This window comes from Argiope bruennichi, chromosome 4 (genome assembly GCF_947563725.1).
Source record: "Argiope bruennichi chromosome 4, qqArgBrue1.1, whole genome shotgun sequence".
Taxonomy (NCBI): Eukaryota; Metazoa; Arthropoda; class Arachnida; order Araneae; family Araneidae; genus Argiope; species Argiope bruennichi.
The window spans coordinates 92,790,090-92,815,298 of NC_079154.1; the positions used below are offsets into that span (position 1 = coordinate 92,790,090).

Below are 25,209 nucleotides of genomic sequence, written 5' to 3' on the forward strand. Positions count from 1 at the left end.
AAAATATTCAAATTAAAAGTAGAAGTAAAAATACACAAGATCAAAATGGAAATAGCGATTGAAAACTTTACGTTTGTGCTGCCATCTATCGAACCAATTAATAAACGTTTTTGTAGTATAATATAGAATATAATTGTAATAACAAGATAAAAAAAAATGGGGAACAAGAAAAATCGAGTTGAGATGGTTAAATTATTCACTTTAATCTTGACATTCTTAAAGTGAACAAACTTTAATAAGAAATATCAGAATAATTTGAAGTTTCTCTCAAGACCTGGATCCGTGGATTGAAAAATCTTAGGCAATACATAGAGACGTAACAGTTTCTTTAATATTGATACGATATTAAATCTATGAAGACTTGTTTGTAGAAAGCTCATTAGTGCGAAATTAACTTAAAAGAAAATGACTTTTTTTTGCTTTTTTCCTAAGTTTATTTTTTATTTATTTTATTTTTCTTTTTTTTTTTTTCTTTAGAACATCCAAATTTTGGAAATAAAGATTTTTCCTGGATTTCGTATTCTGATTTGCAAATCGATTCATATCCTCATTAAATTCAATTCTTTTGTGGCTAAGGATCGAGATCAGCCGGACGGACAACGAGTAATTGTTAGTTTTGCATATGAAGATATAGACTATTTTACATCTATGGCTAAGAAGCTTCAACTGCTAAGATAATGTTCCTTCTATTTGATCCAAATGCTCTTTGTACGGAGTAGAAATATATGGATTCAAATACTTATATTAAAAAAACGAATACTAATATATAAATACAAAACTTTGATGATCTTTGATTTGGTTTGGTTTGGTTTGGTTATATTAACGTCCCGTTTGAAGCAACACTTGGGCTATTTTAGGACGGACCTCGTAATTTTGAACCGCGGTCAGATGACGAGGACGACACCTGATCTGGCACCCCCCTCTCCACACCACACCACACCAACGGGAGGACATTTGGTCAGGACGGATTTAACGTGCAACTGACCCCCTTACACGACGGTTCTTCGGTGGAATCGGGTCTCGAACCTGAAACCCTCCGGTTCCGAAGCCGAGACCTTACCACCAGGCCACCGCGGCCCCTTGATGATCTTTGAAGGAGACAGAATGATTACATTTCAGGATATCTGCAACAGAAATTGCAATAATTCAAGACATTCTACAACTCTCTTGCAAAAGAATTTAAGATCACAAATAGTACTGGGCCAAAATTTATAAAGTGAAAAATATTCACTCAGATTGCAATATTTTGGCCAATAGAATAGTTTAGTTATATATAACTTCCCGTTTTAAAGCAACACCAGGGCTATTTAGAGGCAGACCTCGTAATTTTGAACCACCCTCAGATGACGAGGACGACACTTGAGCTGTCATCCTCCCCCCTCTCATAACTTCCGCATCACCAGCGGGAGGACGTTTGGGACCAACGGATTTAACGTGCATCAGACCCGCTTACATGATGGTTCTTCGGTGGAATCGGGTCTGGACTTGAAACCCTACGGTTACGAAGCCGGGGCATGACACCACCAGGTCACCGCAGCAGTTAAGCCAATAGAATCAATGCAAATAGTATTCTTTTATCCAATAACAAGACATTACAATGCATGTCCTCTTACTTTATATTATGGAATCTCGTCTTTTTTCAACTAGCAATTTGCTGAATTACGAATTAAATTTCCTCTCACATTTAATGCATTTCTAGTGAATACGAATCGCTTTGCATATACAACTAATTTTTCAATGATGTTTAGTTATATTAACATCTCATTTTAAAGCAACACTAGGGTTATATTGGGACGGACTTCGTACTTTCGCACCGCGGTCAGATGACGATGATACCTCAGATGGAACCCCTCACTCCAAACTTCCACACCACACCACACCAGCGGAAGGTCTTTCAGTGAGATAAACTAGAATGCCTCTCCCCGAAACATTTGATGTGGCATACTTCCTAATAAAAATGGCATATTTTTCTTTTTGCCTATCCATGGTCTATAAAGTTTAGGCAATGAAGGCCACGAGTGCTCAGACTTTTATTATATGGTTCCTATACATGAGTATTTTATTCCTTATAATATAAGAAAGCGAGTATGCACTACTTTTATGTCCATGCGAATGAGCGGAATTTATGATTTTTTTTAACCAAATTTTAAGTACGGATTTACATTTTACGATACAATATATATCATTCTTATGCTCTTGTATTTTGTAGTTATATCGTTTACGTGCTCTCGGACAGATTTCTATTACAGGGACTTCATTCAAAATTTGATAGAAATTAATAAATTTGGAGTAAAGAAGCCATACCAAATTTCATACTTGTCATTCAAATGGTTTCGACATACGTTGACATGAATACATAATTACAAGAATATTTTTTCATCTTACGGAAATTTGAAACGTAGAGATTTATCAAAATCTAGAGTGCCAATTTGTTTGTGACTATACTACTTTTTTGTTCATTACAAGACAATAAAAAAATATTAAATTAATTTAAAATTTATCTATTTAGAAGCAGTGATTTGAAACGGTAGCTATTTAATGCAATTCAACAAAGTTGAAAGAAATTAGCTGAGTGGAGATTGGAATTATAGAAGGCTAAAAAAAAAAAACATTTAGGATCTTGACAGGAATTCGCTGTGAAAACGTTAGCACCTCTCAATATTATTTTATTGCAATTTAAGAAGCTTCATCATACAAATTTTAGACATTTTAAAATCTCAGCAAACAATCCCAAATGAACAGCATATGCTTATATAAATTAAAGGTTATGATTTTACAAAAACTGAAACCAAACAATTCAGAAATAAATAATTTATTTGCAATTTACAGATAAATACATTGCTTGCAAGATTACAAATAGGCAAAAATTCAAACATAATAGATAATACCTTTGAATAGATTTTAAGCAGAATAAGTTTATTACAGAATGACAATTCTTTGATAGTGCTCTGAAAAACATTAAGTATTCACTTTTTAACCTTTAAATATAACAGAATTTCTAAAATATAAATTTTACTTTTTCCAAGTTTTGCCTTTTATTACAAATGTTGCATACTAGTGACATAAGTTGACATTGGATTCAATTAAGTTGAGGGAATATTAAAATAGTATAAAGCAGAAGAGAACACAACAGATATTGAAAAAAATCGATTCCAGAATTCCATCACTTTTAAATATGAAATAAATCAATTTTATTTAGGAATATGATTTAGAAAAACAAATACTTAGAAACAGAATTTGAAACTTTCAGTTTTTTTATTTTAATATACGATTCTGTATTATAAATATGAAATCTTGGAATTAATTTTTAAAAATAAGTGACATCACTGATACGGACCACAATTTAAATTGATTGCTTGATAATTATGACATTATTGAAATAGTATATAGTCATCAAAAAATCAAGTTAACAACATTTCAGTATTCTAACTCGCTGTATAAAGACAAAAAAAGTACAAAATTCTGTCTGATAAAATACAAAGTACAAAATGATAAAAATAAAAAGTAGAAAATGAAAAAAGTACAAAGTGATAAAAGTTAATTTTTTTACAAAATAAAGCAATGTTAGCAAATAAGCAGAATATGTAATTATACTATTTTATTTAATGCAAATTATATTGAAAATCTTTCACAGTAAAACTTTCACATAGAATATATAGAGACATAATTCAAACAAGCAAATTGATTATATTTCAACAAATTACTTCCATAGTGTTATTGTAAATTCTGACGAAATTTATGAAATTAAAAAAACTGTTTAAATAATTTAGAATAAAAATTTTAGAAATTTAACAGGGAATGTGTTTAAACTTTATATATTTTAGGCGTTGATTATTTAAGATAATGAGGATTTTAATCAATAAAAATCTTAAAATATTCGTCTGTACCATACCATTCTTTGCATTCAAACTTTTACTAGAAATTTAACAATTTTCTATTCATTTAAAACTATACATAAACTTCAATTTTTATTAGTGTCTGACACGTTTTTTTAAAAATTTATATTGATCATCATGCTGATCAGGCATGATGACCAATATTTTTAAGGGATATCCGATTGGCTGGCCGGCCGAGCCAATCGGATATTTCTGCGCGAAAGTCATTCGAAAAGAGGAGCACTTTCTTTTAATTTAACTAATTTTTCTATAAATACAATAATATTAACAAAGATTATTACAGTTTAAACATTTTGAATTTAGGATTCAAAGTAGTAGGAGGAATTTTATAGGTAAAGTTATACAAGAAATTTCTCTGAAAATTTATTAACGAATGCAAAAAAATGGCAATATATTTTAAATTAGTTGCGCAAACAATAAAAAAAAGAGGCTTGGGAAATTATTAGAATTAAAATAAACTTTTAAACTGAAATATATTAAAATTATATTTGAATTTAAATGCTTTAAGGCATTAATAATCTTCTAACTACGATAAAAAAAAACTACATGTTCTAAAATATAAATTTCACACAAAAAAAAGTGATTACATTTGCAATTTTTAAAATATTCCGTGATTAACAATCAAAATTAATGCATAGCATTTGGATTAATTCCGTGTAATTTAACAATTTTTCAGTGCATCTATTTGCTTATTTACAAGCAACAAATAAATAATTAAATATTTGAAATATCTTTCCAGCAAGATTTCAATAATTCTGTATAAATTTATCCAGTTTTTTCGCCACAAGTTAAGATTTAATTAAAGTAAACAAAATAAATACCAACTTTTATTTCGAAGTCCCCGCCATAAAGTATTAATTCTAAAAATTTAAGGCTATCAAATAACTCTATAAGCAATGGAAACAAATCCACTTTATATATTCGAAATATTTAAAAATACGTATTTCATATGCAGATACATATCCGTGCGAATGAGATGAAATAAATTTCAAAGCTATAGACAAATATGAAATCATTTATAAGAATACAAAAGTTTGATGACAGAAATTGCACCATTTAATTAAATATTCATCCTTTAAAAGCTTACAGATAAAATTTAGTCCTTAAGTGCAACAAATTTTTCAAGATTTAGCGTTCTGAATAAATGCTTGCAAGTTTACATAATGGTAGATGCCGACAATAAAAGTATTCAGATTGTTTCGTTTTCATAGCAGAAAGAGCCATTTGCAAAACTTCAAGTTACAATATATCAAGTTTTCTATATTGTACTTAGATGAAATACAACATCTAAGTACATCTAAATTTTATACAACATGACAAGAAGCAATGGAGTATAAAGAAATTAAATGAGTTCTTGACACACAATATTACTTTTGATACTTTTAAATTTGTTACAGAAATATCTCTTGGATTGGCATTAATATATTGAATTACATGGATATATATTCATTTAAAAGTATTTTCAGTATGCTTGAGGTTAAGCAAAACAAAGTATTTTTTTACCAAATTATATTTTTTTATTTATAATTCTGTAGTCTACTGCTTTTGTTATTTGGTCAATCATATCTATATGCAATGGTTTAATATGAATAGATGAAAAATTATTCATCACACTCAAAACTTTAAAATTTTTATGAACCCGAAGATATTTTTTAGCCGCTATAATAAAAATTTAAGACTGAAACCTTTGGAAAAAATAATCTAGACTTAGACAAAGTATAGATTCACCAAACTTCAAAGTGGAATATACTTTTTTCAAAGCTCAGCAACGCTGTTTTCCCAAAAATGAAACATCCTCTCTAGAAGTTTAATATACATTTCTATTAAGGTGCAAGGTTTCATCCAAACCTGTTTTAACCAAAACTTCTGTTGTGAACATCCAAAAAATAATTGAAACTATACGTTCCATCAAAAGCCAGATGCGGATTTTGAATTTCTAGATAACAAATATATATTGGATTCTAAAAACGCATTCTAGATTATTCACGTAAGTGTTGTACTGCACTGGAGAAATTTAGGAAGTTTTATTACAAGAAACTGGGAAGAATATGGAACACTCAACATTAATAGTTTATCAAAAGGGATCATCGAATATTTCAAAAATTTCAATTGAGTTGGAAATTTCCATAAAGAGATTGTTGACCAAAGAGAACATTGATATGTTCCACTATATTTCACATATCCAGTTCTATAATATCCAGTTCTGGGTTTGGGCTTAATGAGGCACTAGAGGGCTTCCAAGTTCATTGATGTAATACATTTATCATACATGACACAAGTTCACACATGCAGGTTTTTAGGTACCCCCCATATAAGTAATGGCCATAAGTTATACCTTCTGAAGTGTATACATAAATGCGACGCTGATAATGCCAAATTGTTTTTCTTGTTTACATACCCTTTGTCTTATATCTTCTGCCAATGGATTAGAATTGAAAAAGCTGAATGACAGTCCATGCTGAATCTTCTCGGCCGCCTTAAAAAATAACTGTCTATATCTACATATTGTACCATCGTAAATACGCCAAGGCCACGATACATGTTGCAACTTCACGCCAAAACTTCCAAATTTCCTAAAACGAAATAAAAATATAAATAAATCAGAGTGAGCATGTACGAGAGAAAATATTGCAGCCTACTATTTGGGTTTAAACCGATTATGGACAGACAAAACAAAACGATTTATTTCCCCGAAACTTTCGTATATTTCCTACTAAAAAGCGTTGACCCTTTCTTTTCTCTTCATAAAAATTGAGGATTTAGGGTAAAGCTATAAATGTTACAAGTGTTCAGATATTTATTGCAGTTCAAGAAATGAAAAAAATGTATGCATTTTAGAAAAATTTTAAACCGATTGAAACAAAATGATACAAACTAGAATAACATCAAATTTCATTCATCTAAATTTGTATTTGAGTAATTGTGTTTACATGCTTGTGAATATACAAACCGACAGATTGTCAAACAATTGATGGATTTGCTTCAAAATTTGACACAAATGTTAGATGCAAAAACCATCAAAATTTATCCACTGAACTCTTTTTTAGAGCACTGGTTTCCAGATTGAAAAACTTCCTGGAAGTGGTTTTTTTTCCTTTAAAATTTGGCAGAAATCTAAAACTTTGTGGTAAAGACTATATACCATTTTTCTTCCATCTCAACGCATTATCGGGTTATCATATTTACAAACATAATTCAAAAACGTGTTCCCCGAATTTGGGGAGATGCGAAACGTGGAAGTTCGTTCAAGTCTTGAGGTCAAATTTCTTAATGATAATCTTGGAATATATCTCGTATAAGTAAAAAAATTAAGATATTTCGTTTTTCTATATCTATATAGGAATTAATACAAAAAAATTTCTGCTTAAGATCCAGCAATTCTAATTTTTGAGGAGAGTTTCACAGCATTCTCAAACATTTGAACACTTCACATTGTCCACTAGCAGTTAAAGACTTAAAATCTCGGGAAATTCTGAACTTTTAAATTTTCCCTAATTGTTCCCAACTTTGATTTAAAGCGCTACTTTATACAAAATTCGAGTTCTCGAGAATGAAAAGTATTTTTCAAATTTTCCCTATTTGTTAAGACCAAATTTTCCTCTTCATCATAGTACGGAAGATTACGATTCAAATTAAATCTATTTTAAAGTATTTCATCGAGAACTTCATTTATCAAAAAAGTTACCCTGAAACATTATGCAAGATAATTCTTTTAGTAAGAATTTTACAATACGATCTAAAACACAATACAATAAGATCTTAAAAACTTCAAAAATTGCGCCTGCATTAGCGCACGTATATTGTACGATATCAGACAATATTCACAATATTAATATTAAATATTTAATATGTCTTTCAATATTTTAAAACATTTTGTTATACCTGGGTATAATCATAATTCAAATTCAGAAAGGAAAATTAAGCATAAATCATTCAATTTAACGAAATAATGTCAATATAAAGATATGTTTTAAATGACAAAATGTTATAAACCGAAATATCTGTTTTCATAGAACAGAAGTCATACAATAGCTATTAAAATATTGATTATTTATAATCATGCTATTTTGTTTCATGCTATTATATAGACGAAAGGCAATGTTACAAGATATTTTTTAAGCATAAATTACGTTAAATTATTAAAATTAAAGAGAAAATTATATTAAAGATTTTCAAATGAAAGTAAATCTTTGTTTAAAATTGGTCTAAGAATTCTTCTATAGCAATACTTTTAGAATTTACAGAGTAAAAACGTTAGCATTTCAATAGCATTTTTAATTAAAAATCTAACGAAAGATTTAAGAAATGCTTTGTAACAGAGGATCTGCTTTCCAAGAAGTGAATACATGTCGTCTCAAACACACAAGTTTGCCCGCCAAACATTTTAAAAGATTTTTTACATCATGTATAACTTGAGCATTTTAAAGTATGTTAGTTTACAAATACATTAAAAAAATTATTACCTAATTTTAGTAATCAGGTGAGACATCGGTCAGTCAGTAAGTGACTCGTTTAGTTTCAATTATATTAACGTTCCGTTTTCAAGCAACACTATGGCTATTTTGGTACGGACCTTGAAATTTTGAACCACGGGCAGATGACGAGGACGACACATGAGCTGGCACTCCCTCCCCAAACTTCCACACCAGTCGTCTAATTTCTGGAATTGAAAGATGCATCAGATCTTAAATTAGTTTGTACAGGAAGTATATTTTGTATATTTCAAAGGAGCTTTCTTCTTTTGGAACTTTTATTAATAAACTATGTTAATAAATTTCATTCAACAGTTCAGTTCCTGGACATTCTCTTCAACTGAGGAGAATTATCTCAATTTTTACTAGGAAAGATCCGAGATCTTTAGAGTTTTCTTTGTTCAGATGATTGACTTCATTTAATGGATGACTTTATTAACTTCTACTTGTACACTGGATGCCGATTCGTAATAACTACTCTGGATGTTTTAGTTGCTTCATTACTTTCATTTTTCTTCCAAACTAAGCATCAGTATAGGGTAAGATCTGGAAAAGAATAAAAGAAAAGAATTTTTATTTAGAACAGATATGAATACAATACCAATGAAAATGCATTTCGATTATGTAAATTCGTAACTCGCCAGATGGAATTTGCTTGTAATTTCATCGCTAAAGCAAATAAAATCCAAAAAAATTCTTTAAAGTTAGCAGTTATCCATCAATATCTGAAATATAATTTACAGTAAAATTATTTAAATACGGCGTGAAACAAACTTTTTAATCATCGCGAAAAATATTTACTAAATTTCTTATGGTTTTTTAATGTCTCTGCGTGCAATTTTTAAATAATTTGCAAAAAATGAATCTAATTTAATAGAGCAAAATATTTTCAGTTGAAATTTGATTTTACTTTATTATAATTTATACTTACCAACTTGAAACATATTTCTTGAACTACAATCCTTTCGATATCACTTCCAAGAAGTATTTCTTGACCATCCAGGAGAACAAGTTATCGACTGAAAATGGCGTTATGTCCTTATCGAAACGATGGCATTAGAAAAGATACAATCTTTGTTTGTGAATATTGATATTGTTATTATCGACTGTGGAAATTGTCGATAAGTTCCATATTTGAATTCTCTAGCCTTGCATTTGAGCAAATGAGCAAAGTTACATGTGTGAAATCATTGCTTCTTAAAAAAAAAAATCACATGAAGTAATCATAGAAATTTGAATTGAACACTAAAATGTGTTTCATCAATATATATTCTCAAGTTCTCTTCTATTGATTCTCAATGTTCTTGGGTGAATGCTAGAAGAGAACTTTGCTTTCGGTACCAGAAATTGAAAACAGGGTTAAAATCCAACTCATGTTCTGAATGATAATGAAATAATAAAGATCTGCTATTACAGTTTCCAGCATTACTCATATCCATGTATATGAAACATATAAAGAAAATTCATCAAACTTCGAAGAAAATTCCAATTTTTAATATTTGTTTCCATTATTTCAATTCCATTCCATACAGTTATCAATCCTAAATTGAGGTCGGAGTTGAGACTCGAGAGTTTTCAGCTTTGATAAGAAAATACTAGTCTGACTTTGATTCTTCCTATCATTAAACAATTATTTCTAATATTTTTATCACTTCATTTAAATTTCATTCTCATTTTATTCATCCCACATGGCAATCATTAAAATTTCTGAATACATTTTAATTTCTTTTGAATGTTAGAGTTGTAAGGCACTTTTGTAATCGTCACAGACACTTAATAGGATTTATTTTCTGTAATAAGCCACCTAATTGCTTACAAATGTCAGGAATTTTTCCCCTTTTAACATTACTTATTACACACTTTTGAGGAAACTTAGTTATATTACGAAATTATGATTTCGTATGAACAATTGAAAATAATTTCGAGTATAACTTTTGCCAGTCTCTCTTCCTTACTCTCTATCCGTAATTTCTGGAAATATTACAATGTCTCATTTGAATCACATTGGAGTATATAAATTAACGCCGAATAATTTCAATTCCTACTATCAAAAAAGCATTTTAAATTTTGGGAAGTCATTTACAGAGATATATATATACTAACGATGAATATAGTGAAAAAATAACTAAGAGTAATGAAATCCAGTATAAAAAGGAAAGATAAACATTGATTTTTCTAGCTTCAAATTTTTCCTAAAAAATTGTTTGATTTTAGCTTTATAATTAATTTTTTAATATCTGTATTATATATATCTGTTATTTTAAAATTAAATTTAATTCTTAAAATTTTGGTTGCATTTGTCCAAAGTATTCCTTTTTAGGCACGATTTTAAAGCACTTGAAATGCTACTGCCTGAACATTTAGAAGTCGAGGAGTTTCATTCTGGCCCTGCTAATTTCCTCATTTCAGTCGATTCAAATTCAAAACAAATTTGATGAATGCATTCAGTGCAAGTTTAATTTCAGGCTATGGACATATGTAGAAATTCTTGGAGTTACAAACGGTTATTTGTTATACAGTTTAGTAAAATTGTTTTCAATTTTTTCCGTATTTAGAAGTAGGCCAGATTAAAGTTATGATATTTAACATATCTTACAGAGGGGCATTTAATCAAAATTAAGTGAAGAGAAATCTAGTCGGTAGACGTTAGACGTCCTCACTAATATTTTAAAATAGGTGACTACGTTGAATACTTGATTTTTGTGGAATCATAATTTTTTTTAAATGTAATCTTTTTATTGTTCTATCAGGATTCAATATAAAACCGTTAGAAATTTATTTGCTTTTATGCCCACTTTTTGAGAAGTTGCACTTTTTTTTATACGTGCATTTATATACGTTTTGATGATATTTCATATATTTTGATGCTATTTTCTGAAATTGCAATCCTTGATAGAAATTTAAGAAAAACTTCAAATTGTAATGCATAATTTTTTTTCAAATTAGGTATAATTATTTCTCAATATTCTGCAATTTCTGAACTAGAGAATGAATATTCATTTAGAAATATTTTAGAAATATATAGTTATTCTAGGCATTTAATGTGAAAAAAATGAAAATTTCATATCATTCGAACCTTTATATTTAAAGAATGAATAGAAATTCAGCTTATTTAGTTTCAGATTATTTTTTAAGCTATTTATAAAATTTTAAGCAAACCATTTGTTAAATCTCCAAACTAGAAGAATTTTGCGCTATATCTCTTTTCATCCAAACACGCCTTTTTTACCGATTTTGAAAACTTGCAATTCAACTACTATATTGTGGTTTCCTACATGTTTTTTCAGTGTTTTTATTCAAATATTCAAAAATAAATATTTTCAAACTTCTTTTTAAAAGAATTAATCCCAAACGCAATCTTATAACTTAAGGAGTAAAATTCAACGGTTTGAAATAATGGAACTTGTTATATTTATGATACGTTTCTGAATACAAAAAACACAATTTAGAGAAAAATTATGCAACGAAACCACCTGGAGTGTTTTCCCTACGGCTTTTTCTTACCTGTGCACAATATAGGAAGATTTCGTTAATAACAATACAACACAAAATATGTATGTATTTTAGAGCTCTTCCTGCTCATCGACTCAATTAAATACTTGATAGATTTTTAATTGATTTTGGTGATAAACCCATACACTTAATTTTTATCTACCGTATATATTCCGTTGTATTCACATAGAAAAGGACAGATAATCCATCCAATGACAAATTTTCCAAAGATATAAAACCGCGTTATATTTTGAATGCAAGGTAAACTAAAATTAATGCATTTTGATTTTTAAATTCTAATTATCACATTTAAATTCATATCCAAGAGGTATTGACAAACGCCCTCGAAGATTGGACAGGAATTTGAAGCGAATACATAACTTAGGATAAAATAGCACCCCTAAATTCATGGATGAAAAGTCGAGTTCAATTTACGGGCTTACATGAATTGTGAAGCACAAACTTCCAGTAGACGAAGTGCGACATAAACTTAATGGAAATTCACAATGTAAGAGACTGCTTAATGAATTCCATCTGTCTTGTTCGTTGCACTTTCGAGTCATTGAATTCTCATACGGAAATCATTTCCAAAACGTTTATAGGACTCGGTAAAGACTGAATAGTTCTCAATATCGACCATTATGACAATAGCTTTACATCTTGCGTAGAAGTAATATAGTAAAAATACAGACGACATGAATTTAAATTTAATCTTCAAATAAATTATAGCAAATTTAATTTTTTGAAATGAGCGAGTTGTGTTCGAAATTCAGCCTTTTTTAAGTTAAATTCTAAATTCAAACTCAAATTTTTGTCCACCTAAAACCTACAAAATGTTTAAAAATAGATCCTTGGAAATCGGGGTACATTTTTTATTATGGATTGGACAATTTAATATGCATCTTAGAATTTTTAAAGACCTAAATATAAAAATAAAGAAATTTAATTGTAAAATCTTTAAATTCGTTACAACCACCTATTTAAATAATTTTAATCATCACTCGGTCCTGGACAACGCGGATAACTAAGTCTTCTACATTTTTTACCTGATTTATGATGGAAAATTAGCCATTGCAAAAAGTTCTTCAAGACAAAGGAAATTTGATAAAAATTTGGATATTCCAACCTGCGATTTTCAATCGAGAGATGCTAATGAAGATTTTTTTAAAGAATGGAAGGTATTAAAGCCTAAAAAGATCTTAGGAACTCCGTTTTTGACATTTTTCAAGTAGAATAAAATACATGATGAAATATATTCTGAAATCCCTGAAAATTTTGCTATAAAAAACGATTCTGTTTTTGATAAACAAGTTTAAAATTCAGTAATTACATCTGACCTACTACTTCCAAAACAATTATGATATATAGTCAAAGAAACTGAACTATTGGGTATGAATAGATTTATTCATAAACAAAGAAACTAGATTGATCAGTTTATTTCCTCCAGAACAAATTTCTTCGTAGAACTATGTTTTTAAACACTGAAAGCTCGCAACTTTGTAAATAACTTCCTAAATAAAAGATTTCCAGATTTACTTACAGAAAATAAGCGAATGCTACTTGCAAAATGCAGCAGAAGAGAAATCGTGTCAAAGGAAGGGGAAGATTTCTCATATAAATTAAAAATGCTTTTTCTAAAATACAAAACTACAGAAAATAGAAAGCTCCCTTTGCCTCCTTACACCAACAAATACGGCCAAAATTCCTTTCGAAAGCCAAATATTCAGTCTGCAATCAAATCATTTAATCCATACATTACCCATTGCCAAATATTTCTCATTTATACGACCTCTAGATTTCACAATCCAGCAAAACGTGTTTCAAGTAGTAGTTCCTGAAAGTTATATACTTTTATACCAATATCTGCACTTCTCACTCCACATGCAACATGCCCACTCATTTGCCAATACACACACATACTACTTCACCCACACCCTGCATACTTTGTATAAGTATGCAGGGTGTACCCTTTATATGCACTACTTCACCCACAGGCATTTACCTGCACACATCGCATTTGAACACCCTATACACAGCCTCAATCCACAGTTTGACAGCGCAATGATTTATCAACATTTGTGTCTAGCATTTCAAATTCATCTGCCAAAGAACACATTTAACACTCACCCCCATGCATTACCCACACCGACAACGAAGCAACACTCGCCCCCATGCATTACCCACACCGACAACGAAGCAACACTCGCCCCCATGCATTACCCACACCGACAACGAAGCAACACTCACCCCCATGCATTACCCACACCGACAACGAAGCAACACTCACCCCCATGCATTACCCACACCGACAACGAAGCAACACTCACCCCCATGCATTACCCACACCGACAACGAAGCAACACTCACCCCCATGCATTACCCACACCGACAACGAAGCAACACTCACCCCCATGCATTACCCACACCGACAACGAAGCAACACTCACCCCCATGCATTACCCACACCGACAACGAAGCAACACTCACCCCCATGCATTACCCACACCAACAACGAAGCAACACTCACCCCCATGCATTACCCACACCAACAACGAAGCAACACTCACCCCCATGCATTACCCACACCAACAACGAAGCAACACTCACCCCCATGCATTGCTCATTCTAACAACTATTTCCCCATTCATCTCTCAGATTTGAAACATCCACTCTTATCCAATTCCGTGATTCATAGCTACCAACTTTTTCTCATTGGTTCCATTTTATCACTTTCATACCACACATTGCTTACAATCAGTCAATACTCTGATCCCACGTATTACCTAGTTCCTTAACTGAGTTGTCATATTTCCATAATTTTCATTTCAATTATTTTCGCTATATGCCATTGTCACTATCTATAATTCTCCTCCACAAAAAAGATTATCCATATATTAACACCGTCAGAACTCACAATTCTCGTGCACTAAACATTACATTGACACAATTTGTGCTAACAATATAAATGAAAGCATTCACTGTAAAAACCACCAAAATAACCTGATGTACAACAATATTCTGGAACGAAAAATAAAGGGGATCCAAATATTTATTTTTATCATCTATCTACTTTGCATCATTGACCCGAAGTAATTCCCGATTTCTTTAGTAACGAAATCCGCATTTTTCATCCATTATAAGCCATCACATAAGATAGAATTTTATAAGTATATCAAGATTTTCTGCAAATTCATAGAGTACATTTTTACGGATTTGCAATACTAAAATATAATTCGAATAGGCTATTACTTTTTCTACAGATCCTGCCCTTAACAATTTTTCCCTCTGACTTAAGGAGTCAGTTTCAGATTCGTTTCTTAACAGAGCAAATTGTCAACAATAAAATGCTTACTACAGACCTACATAGAAAAAGTAAGTTTTATGGATAGAAAGAACGTATTTCTTGATAATGAAAATCTCTTCTGGCCATAAAATGTCAAGTATATATTAAAAATTAAGATTTACAACAATACTAATTTTTTTGTTAATTTATGCTTTACAACCCATGGTAATTTTTTCGAACATTTTTATTTAAATACAAGAAACGTCATCTAAATATGCATCTAAAATGCAGGTATTGCATATTGCCCGAAATATTTTGCTGATTATAAATGACCTGGAAGCAAAACTGATCTTTAATCTAAGAAATACGAGATTAGGATAAATATCTCAGGTAAAAAAAACAAATTTGCCTACGATTGGTTAAGCTCTACGATATCAGTTTCAAAACCGTTCCTGTTTTCTTCACTTTCTTAAACAATTGCCAATGAAGAGCCCTACTGTTAAGACAGATTAGATCAATCGCAAGACAGATTAGATCAATCGCAAGACAGATTAGATCAATCGCAAGATGAAATTTCAAATGTTGACTTTGAATCAGGAAATGTAAAAATCTACGACAAGAAACTAGTTCAAAAAGCTGAGATTGATAAAAATTAAAAACCTATTGTTCTTGAGAAAAATTTAACTCGGCATTTAGAAGTCTTCAAGAAAGAATTCAGTGATAAAGCAAAATATTACGAAGATCAAAAATACTGTATTTCCCGATTACAAAATTTTGGTGCATTGGATGCCAAAAAATACTCAAAATACGTTGAGATCCGATTTTAATAAAGTTTGGAATTCGGAATCAACTTATAGTTCACATACAGCCAGAAACAATTATAATTTTCCTGCGATTTATAAATTATAGATTAAATTGATAATTTCAAGCGATAATTATAGTAAACTATCGATATTACCTTAAGATTTGATACTTAAAGATATTTATCGATTTTACAAGGAGACGCGAGTTTAACTTCTGTGCAGATACTGTGATTCATGTCGGAGGAATCTTTCGAACAATATTTTAGGCCTAATTTCAATATAAAAATGGTTCGTTTGAATTCAACATTTCACCTTAAATGGCTGAATTTTTAAAATTTTACTGATTTTTAATATTCGCTCATCCTAAAAAAATTTATTCTGTTACCATTATTTATAAGTTAATTTAAATTTTTAACATCATTGTTTTTACTTTCTGTTAAATCTGCGCAAGATGCGAGACTTGTCAAGATAGTCGATGTTAGATGACTATTCTCTCATTAATTTTTCCCCTTGTCCTAAAATCGTTTTGGAAATTTCCATCTGGGAATTCAATGACTCGAAAGCGCAACGAATTAGACTGATGGAATAAGTTAAACGGTCTTTACGTTTTTCCGTCAAGTTTCGATCGAACTTTGCTGGAAGTTTGTATTTCATTCGTCAAGCAATCACGTCAATTGAACAACTTGTGAACTTTTCATCGACGAAAGTAAGGATGCTATTTTATCACTAGAATTGTGATCATTTAAATTTCAGTCCTCATCTTCGAGGGTGTTTCTCAATATTTATTTACATACGAATGTAAATGCAATAATTCGAATTTAAAATCAAAATAGATGAATTTGAGTTTAAAAACCTTGCATTCAAAATATAATGCAATTTTATATTTGGAAAATTTATCAGTGAATGAATTATCTGCCTGTTTATATGTGAACACATCGGAATATATATACCAGACAAATTCGGTGTATGGTCTTATCCCCAGAATCGAACAAGTATCAAATATTTGTTTCGATCAAAAAACAGGAAGAGTTCTAAAATGCATACTCAACATCTTTTATCATATTGTGACACATAAGAGAAATCTCCTTATAGTGTGCACTCATACAAAAAAAAAAGTCGAAAGGAAAACACTCCAAGTAGTTTCATTATATAATTTTCACTGAATTGTCTTCTCACAAATATAGACAATTCCATATTTTCAAAGTATTTGAATTTTATACCCCGTTTTAAAATGTAATTTTAAAATCATATTAACCAATCATATTAAACATAACCTTAGTTTGGTCACCTCAAAATATGGAAAAATTAAAAACATATTATAAAGCATAAAAAATTCCTTTACTGAACCAAATTTTCCTCTAACATTCTTAATCTAAAGTTCAAATCCAAAAACACTGAATTGATACATCAAATTTTGTTTAAAATTCGATAAACAGAAATGAGAAACTCGTAGGAACTAGAATGAATGAAAGTCATTAATAAAAGTAGAATGAAAGTCATTAATAAAAGTAGAATGAAAGTCATTAATAAAGTGCATCAGAAATTACCGAGAAAAATTATGCTGTTTTTAAAACTAAAAATTGGTCTAATTTTTTCTATTTTAAAACTTTTTGCAAAATGAATCAAATGCTTTTAACTACAAGAATCCCGAAGTAAATTTTTTTAACTATCTCAAATTTAAATTTTCGAAAACTAACCCTAGAAGCAGTGATCATTTTTTTTTTTACAAAAATATGCGTTTTGAATAATTGCTTATAGTTTAGAATTTTTTTTAAAAATTATTATTTTCGTGAAATTAAATTAAGATGTGCGAAATAGCTACATTATGAGTTAAAGAATATACCAGGGTCGCAGATCATGGAACAATTCTGCAATTGAAATAAAAGTTCCTTTTTACCAATATACTTTTTACAGTGCATGGAAAATATTTTGATAGTATTTTTAATGGTAGAATTATTCTTAGAACATCCATCTTCATATTTTTCAAATTTTCATTTTAAATCTAATTCAGGTGCCACTATTGTCATATCAATCTTTTCTACAAAGTTCTATCAAAAATCATTTAAAAGAGGATAAATAAACTGGACACCTTTTTAAACAGTCATGCAAAGTTTATAAAAGCAAATAAAAACATCCAGCTAAAAGGCTACGCAATGCATTGTATGGTTTCATTACTTTATGCAAATACTGATATTTCTTTGAACAGCAATGAATAGTTTCTCATAGTACCATTTCATTTCCCCTATTCTTTTTATTTGATAATTAAATCACTTTCCATCAATTCTTATTTTCCCCATTTTGAATTATTCGACAATTTCAACAATGAATCTATGAAAATTCCGAAATTGAACCGTCTTACTTGATTTAGTCCATCATCAGTGAGAAGCAACCAGAAAATAAAAACATCAATTTTGTGTTATGCAATCATCTTGTGCATTCAGTGCTCAATAGAAAAATTACAGAAATGATCCATTTTCTTAGACGTCATTGTCGTGTCTTAGGAGGCATTAAGCATTTTTACTTGAATGCTGCAGAGATATCTAATCCTTCAGAGTGCATTACCTTCCTGGGAAATACTGGAACTGAAAAGAAATAGCATTAATTGTAGCGAAGATTTAAAATACAAATCCGTTTTATATATCAAGTCATTTTTTTAATTTAATCAAAAATGCTACGATTAACACAGTATTTAAATCTAGTTTTTCATTTCGGCAATGAATCGAAAAGGAAAAGAATTTCTTAATCAAGAGCATTTTAAAAGATGAGTATTTCAGCAATAACCAAGCATTAAAACTAGAAACGTAAATACAAGAAATGAAAATGTTGGAATATTGCAGAAACTTGTCCAAACTGCAGATTGAAATTGAAAGTATAGGTTACCAGTAGACACTGGAGTTCCACTCTTTTCGATAATGATATTATTTGGTTTCGATAAAGAGTAGATACATTTTTTTTAAATTACACAAATTGCTTATATGCTATTTATTGTTATAAATAAACTGAAAATTTAACTATAAATAAAAGGGGGAACTCATAGTTTGCAGACTTAGAAATGCATATATTCTACACAAGAAAGCTTTTAGTAAAAAACAATGTGGCTGTTAAAAAAAATGGTTATTTTTATGAAATAAAGTTTTATAAACTAGAATAATTAATCATTAAAGTTGTCATTCCAGTTAAATTATAAATGAAATTTTGTTTCCTGGATGCCATTTTCAGTGCTCATTAAAATATTAATTTTTTTTTTAAAAAATCGATAACTTAAAAACGCAATTCGAAAATTTTGAAATATCATTTGTTATTTTGATTTTTCTAAATGATTTTAGTTTAGTTATATTTATTACCGTCCCGTTTCTAAGGAAAAGGACGGTAGAGCTATTTTGGGACGGACCTCGTAATTTTAAGCCGTAGTCAGATGAGGACGACACCTGAGCTGGCACCCCCACTCTCCAAACTTCCACGCCACACCAGCGGGAGGAAGTTTGGCCCGACCGATTCAACGTGCACCTGATGGCTTAAACGACGGTTCTTCGATGGAATCGGGTCTCGAACCCGAAACTCTTCGGTTCGACTGAGACCTTACCACCAGGCCACAGCAGCTCCAAGAAGTGATTTTTAAAATGTTTTAAAATCGGATTATATTTGCATCAAACTAATGCATATGATAAGAGAAGTTTATTATTTTGCATAATAGTATATTTCAAAGCGTTTGGCTTTGACATAAAGTATAATTGTCAAAAAATTCAAAACATGATAATTTGACGAATGTCTATATTTCTGACTTTCTTGAATATGAAAAACATTTAATACTTTATATCTGTAAATACGATAATTAAAAACGCATTGAGATAATTTGATTAATGAACTCAAGAGCAAATTTGAAGCTCTGTCAAATTTTGAAAGCAATACATTCAAAGGAAGTCTTATCTGGATGTTCAAGTACAAGTAGATATGTTCAAAATGTAAACAGCTAGATAAAATTTGAAACTCAAGTTTAAAATATGAAATACAAATTGTTATCACATTTTTTACCCAATATCTCAGAGTATTGAGCGTCTTTTAGTATGTATTTTTCTATGCATCCAAATTCAGTTCTTGAAATGTAATAACAAGATAACATGCTGAATTTCAACTGTAATTCCTGTTAAATTTTGGTAACAATCAGTCGAAAAACAAAGATTTCCAAAAAAATTCGCATTATATATTCAGTAGAAATATTTGTTTCATGATAAAGATCTATAATTCGAAACTGATGTTCGCCAATGCTATGCAAAGCATTTGCAGTTATACCCAAGATTCATAATTTTATGAAGAGGAAGTGGGTCATAGGATATTACTGGAGAGTATGCGAGAAAGTTTTAGAAGACCACTCACAAATTAAAAAATGTACCTTTGCATTCCATTAAGTGATATTTTTTAAATTTTGCTTTTGCATAAGGTATTTATAGTTCATACCCGGCAAGCAACATCTAATCTGATGGGTAAGCACAATTTACATAACTTGAACATAAATGTATTTAATACCGTATAAATGCGAGTGAATTTAAACGTGGTAACTAAAACAAAAAGTATTATTGCTTCAAATATATTAGCAAACATTTAACAAAGTTAAATGCTTATTAATTCAAAAAAAATTTAATAAACAAAGTTTTTGCCTGCGTTTAGTCGAATACCTCGGTTTAAATACCAAATTTAATTGTTCTGATATGCATTTTCTTATAAATGAAAAAGATTAGAATTTTTATGTATTTAAGTAAAATGATTTTCTGGAAATATTTTGGAAAATTTAGAATTTCGCATTGATTAGCATAATTAACCCTATCAAAAACAATCTCAATTTCTGTTATTTGTTATAAAACTGCGCACTTCTGAAGCAAGCAGTGATCCAATGTAAGCTTTGCAAATCAAACGGTACATTTTCGATAGAAAGTGTTCTAAAATTTGATGCATAATTGATATTAAGAAATTGCTTAAAACCATTTAAATATCATTTGGATTCTTTACGGATAATCTCCAATGAAATAAAAAGTCCATTATCCTATTTAAATTATAGCAAAGTTATAACGAATACATCATTTATGATATTTCTAAGTGGTTTTAATGATTTCTCTTCATAACTGCACTAAAACATTCGCATGTTTCCATCTCAATTGTTCAGATGCTTGTTTACATGATGCAGAAATTCGGTTTTGCAATATCAGCCCCCTCCCCAACCTCTTCCTAAAATACTAAACTTTTCTGATTCGATTCTTTTGTTACTAATTCTAAATTTTTCAGGAATGCAGAGATTATAACATGCTTTCCTCTCTGTCTGATTTAGTCAAAGATAAACGAAGTAATTCATCATTACTATAAAGATACAAAGGTGCAAAATTCGCAATTTATTTTGCTTGTTAATGCACTAGCGTTTGATTAACATTAGCATTTAATACTCAAGAACAATCCACATGCAAGACTAATATTAAATGTATTTAAAAGCGTACATGCATACATATAAATGATAAAATAAGTCTAATAACCAAGGTAAGCAATTTTTCATTTTTATGATAAAATAAAGTAATTGATTTTAATTCGATATAGTATGTACAAAGAGCATCTTAAAATTTTTTAAATTACTTGTAAATGAGTTTGCATTATTAGTATTAAACATCATAGTAAAAGTTGCTTTTCTTTTATATGTCGTTTACGTCAGTCTATTGAAAGATGTATATGCTGGTTTTATTTTGTAATAAGTAATCCCGATTTGATTCTAAACAAGTATTAGGTCAAAAAAGTTCAAATTGTAATGTTTAAAGAATTAGGCAGATGATACATCAGCTAATCTGCTATACAGAGATTGTTATGGAAATCTGTAGTCATGCGATGCATTTAATACAATAAGTTGGATAATGGCAAAACATGCTTTATTCCACAAAAACTCGAAGCACAGGTTATTAACAAAACGCAACTAAGATGTATACAAAGAACACTAACACAGACTGGAAAGCAATATACAAACAGACAGAAAATTACTATTTAAATAACAACGACAATACAATAGCGCTCATTTTACCAGTATGAAATACGATAAGATAAAGAAATTTTTACGCGAGAATATTGCTTTTTATAAAATCTTGACAAACACTGAATTTCCCGAAGTCTCGGGTCCTACTAAAGATGAAGCTAAAATTCTCGGACTTTTTAGAACCTTCATGTTTTTCACAAAGCTACTGATATCCATTAAGAATCCCTGTTAATCTCTTTTCAGAAGTGCTACCAACGTGTCTAGGATTCGTAACAATTCTGAAGCTAGCAGGGAGTTAAACTGTTCATTAATGGATTAATGTTTCCTAAGCTATGAATTTCAGTTTTCATTAAAATATTCTTGATGATAAATACAAATTTTAAATCAGATGTCGAAAGAAAATTTAAAATTATCTGGTAAATATTACTTTCTCTATATTTAGAAATTCTCCGAAAATTTTATTCAAAAATGACTTTTAAACACTTAAATACTGCAAAAATTTCACTAGTAAAATTATATTTATCATCAAAGAATGCAAATTCATTAATAAAAAATAATCATCCTACTTATGAACAGATAGTATTACTCACCTTCTTATTATTCGACGTGCTAATGTTCAAATCTAATATGGTGCTAAAGAGCAAAAAAGGCAACTAACTAAACTAACTAGAATATCGTTACTGCACAGAAGAAGTGCGAATATAAAGGTGGGTTCACACGAAGCTAACTATTGCGCGCAATAGAAGGTCACGCCTACTTCAGGAAAATCACGTGACTGCAACGGGACAATGGCAAATAGTTGTCTCGTCGGGACAACTATTAGCCATTGTCCCATCGACGTTGTCTCAACTGTTCACACGAGGACAATACAGGGACAATAGCAGAGAGACAACGATTGCGCGCAACTGTTAGCCTCCTGTAAACCCACCTTAATTCTGTTAAACTATACTGAAATAAATTGATAGCAACCAATAAACGATAAAGAGAAAAACTGTGTAATGGCATTGCTCTATCTGACATAGACAGTATCAATTAATTCATTATTCTCTTCTTCCAGGAAATTTTACAAGGTTGTGTCCCAAAAATCATGGAGATTAAGGAAAAAAAAATATAAAAAAGATTAGATATTTGGATTCAAACTCAAAAGAAACATATGCTTATTTTCTGATAGATCTTCGTTTAGTTTAATTATATTATCACCCTTGAATTTATTATTATTAAATTATTAAAACAACTCGGGGACTTTTCAAATATTGTAATGATTAAAAATAGAATTTAAGCTTTTGACGAATCTGCACATTTCAGACTTCTATAAATCCGGAAAACACATCTTTGCCATTATGTCTTTCAGTCATTCTGTCTGCGGACACGATAACTGAAAAATACTTTGAAGTGGATGATGAAATTTGGGATGGGATCTGAACTCTAAATTTCTAAATTTCTGTAAAATTTTGAATAAAAGGGGAAAAATAGAGCCGTGTCAAATTTTGAAGCACACTCATGTTTGATTGACAGTCTGTCGGCTCATACACTCGCTCCTATATAAACTGCATAATTGAAAAACGCAACGATTTACATGAGTGAAATTTGGTAAATGATTTTTTGTTAAATAAGTGTTTGTGATGGAAATTTTTGATTTTTTTTTCGATTGAAGGGAAGAACCCAAATGCATACTCAATCTTTCCCCACTCACTGTATTACTAAACGCTAAACGTTTATAATCAGTACTCTGAAAATAAAAATCTGAGCACAGATGACGTTCACTCTATATTCAGTCTTTACAATTTTTATGCAAAGGGATAAGAATAACCTCTTTGTTGGGGAATCTTTGAGAAAATTTAGGGAACATCACTGTTTCTGGTTGGCTTATTATTTTTAACTGCTTTCAAACCGTCCAGATGATGATGTTGATACTGAATTAGCATTCCATCTGTAACATTTACATGATGACATTTAATCTCAAAATCAGATAGGTATGATCAAAATCATGCAGCGAATTGTTGATGAAATCGAATTTTGAACCTAATATCAAGGCAAGAAACTGAGATCTTATAAAAAAAATCATCTTTGTTACCTTAGAGAATTTAGAACCGAACCAACTTCGAATCGAATGATCAGAGATTCGAAATCAAATTCAACTGTTTGTGATTTGCTATATTGTGAAATTGTTGCATATTAAATATGACACCATAAGTTAATGTTCTCAAGTTCATATGACGTAGAAGACTGAAAAATTAAGCACTAATGTTGCCACTGACCAGGGCCTTACAGAAGTGGTCCTGTGCCTTCAGCATAAAAGCTGCTTCCCCATCTGCATATCAACGCTCATTTCCCATTACATATGCATCTAAAGTTTGGTTTCATTGTAAAGTTCATTTGTATCATTTTCTGTTATTGTTATTATAATTCATTTATAGCATTTTCTGTTATTATTATTATAATTCATTTATAGCATTTTCTGTTATTATTATTATAATTTATTTATAGCATTTTCTGTTATTATTATTTTCTGTTATTTCATTCCTAGAAACAAACAAGGTGTTTTCTAATTTTAGATTGCATTAGAAAGCTATGCAAAATAAAGTAAGATATGCAATTAAGAGTTTAATATAGGCATGTCAAGAATTAAAAAAACTTGTTGGGTCCCTCCTTTAAAACATAATAAACAAACAAAGTCATAAAATGCAAGATTTATGTTTATGTGGATGACAAACAAAAGGAACTTTTACTGGAAGGCCGATTTTTTTTAAGAATACAAAAGGAGAAGATGGTGCATTTTCAGTGTTTCATTTAATGCTATCCTGTAACCCTAAATATCTTCGCTTCCCCCTTTTGTTATTACTTTCATAATGGATTTAAGATGCATGTCGATGATTCTGGATACTACTGGAGTTATATTTCATTTCAAAACTGAAAAAAATTTGCCACTTGGTTTTCGAGCCAGGACAATCCATTAAATCCTTTCCTTTTCAACTCTCGAAACCCGATATTTGTTATTTTAGCTTCATTTTTATACATTAGTAGAATGCATATTATAAATAATTACATTACTCTTATTATAGCCCTTAAATTATTTTTTTTTGTTTGATTAATGCCAATTTTGGAGTGCAATCAAACTTAAACTCCTTCAATTCAATTTTGAAAAGCCAACTAATTGGTGGTACTAATTGGTAATTTAGGTACTGGCACCACTGGTGGATTTCTCCTTTACAACAAATTATGTAGGGCTCCACTGTGGGCTCAAATTAGGGTATAAAAG

The 25,209-nt window shown here is 30.1% G+C and overlaps 1 protein-coding gene across 1 annotated transcript; it reads left to right on the forward strand.

Moving 5' to 3' along the window:
- Positions 1–13,991: 13,991 nt before the first annotated feature.
- On the forward strand, positions 13,992–14,489 carry LOC129966371 (uncharacterized). Its single transcript, XM_056080794.1, has one exon. The coding sequence runs from the start codon at positions 13,992–13,994 to the stop codon at positions 14,487–14,489; it is 498 nt and encodes a 165-aa protein (XP_055936769.1).
- Positions 14,490–25,209: the final 10,720 nt, after the last annotated feature.

What these genes read in the sequence shown, in the direction of transcription:
- LOC129966371 (XM_056080794.1), top strand. Translation starts at nt 13,992, where the DNA reads ATGCATTACCCACACCGACAACGAAGCAACACTCGCCCCCATGCATTA.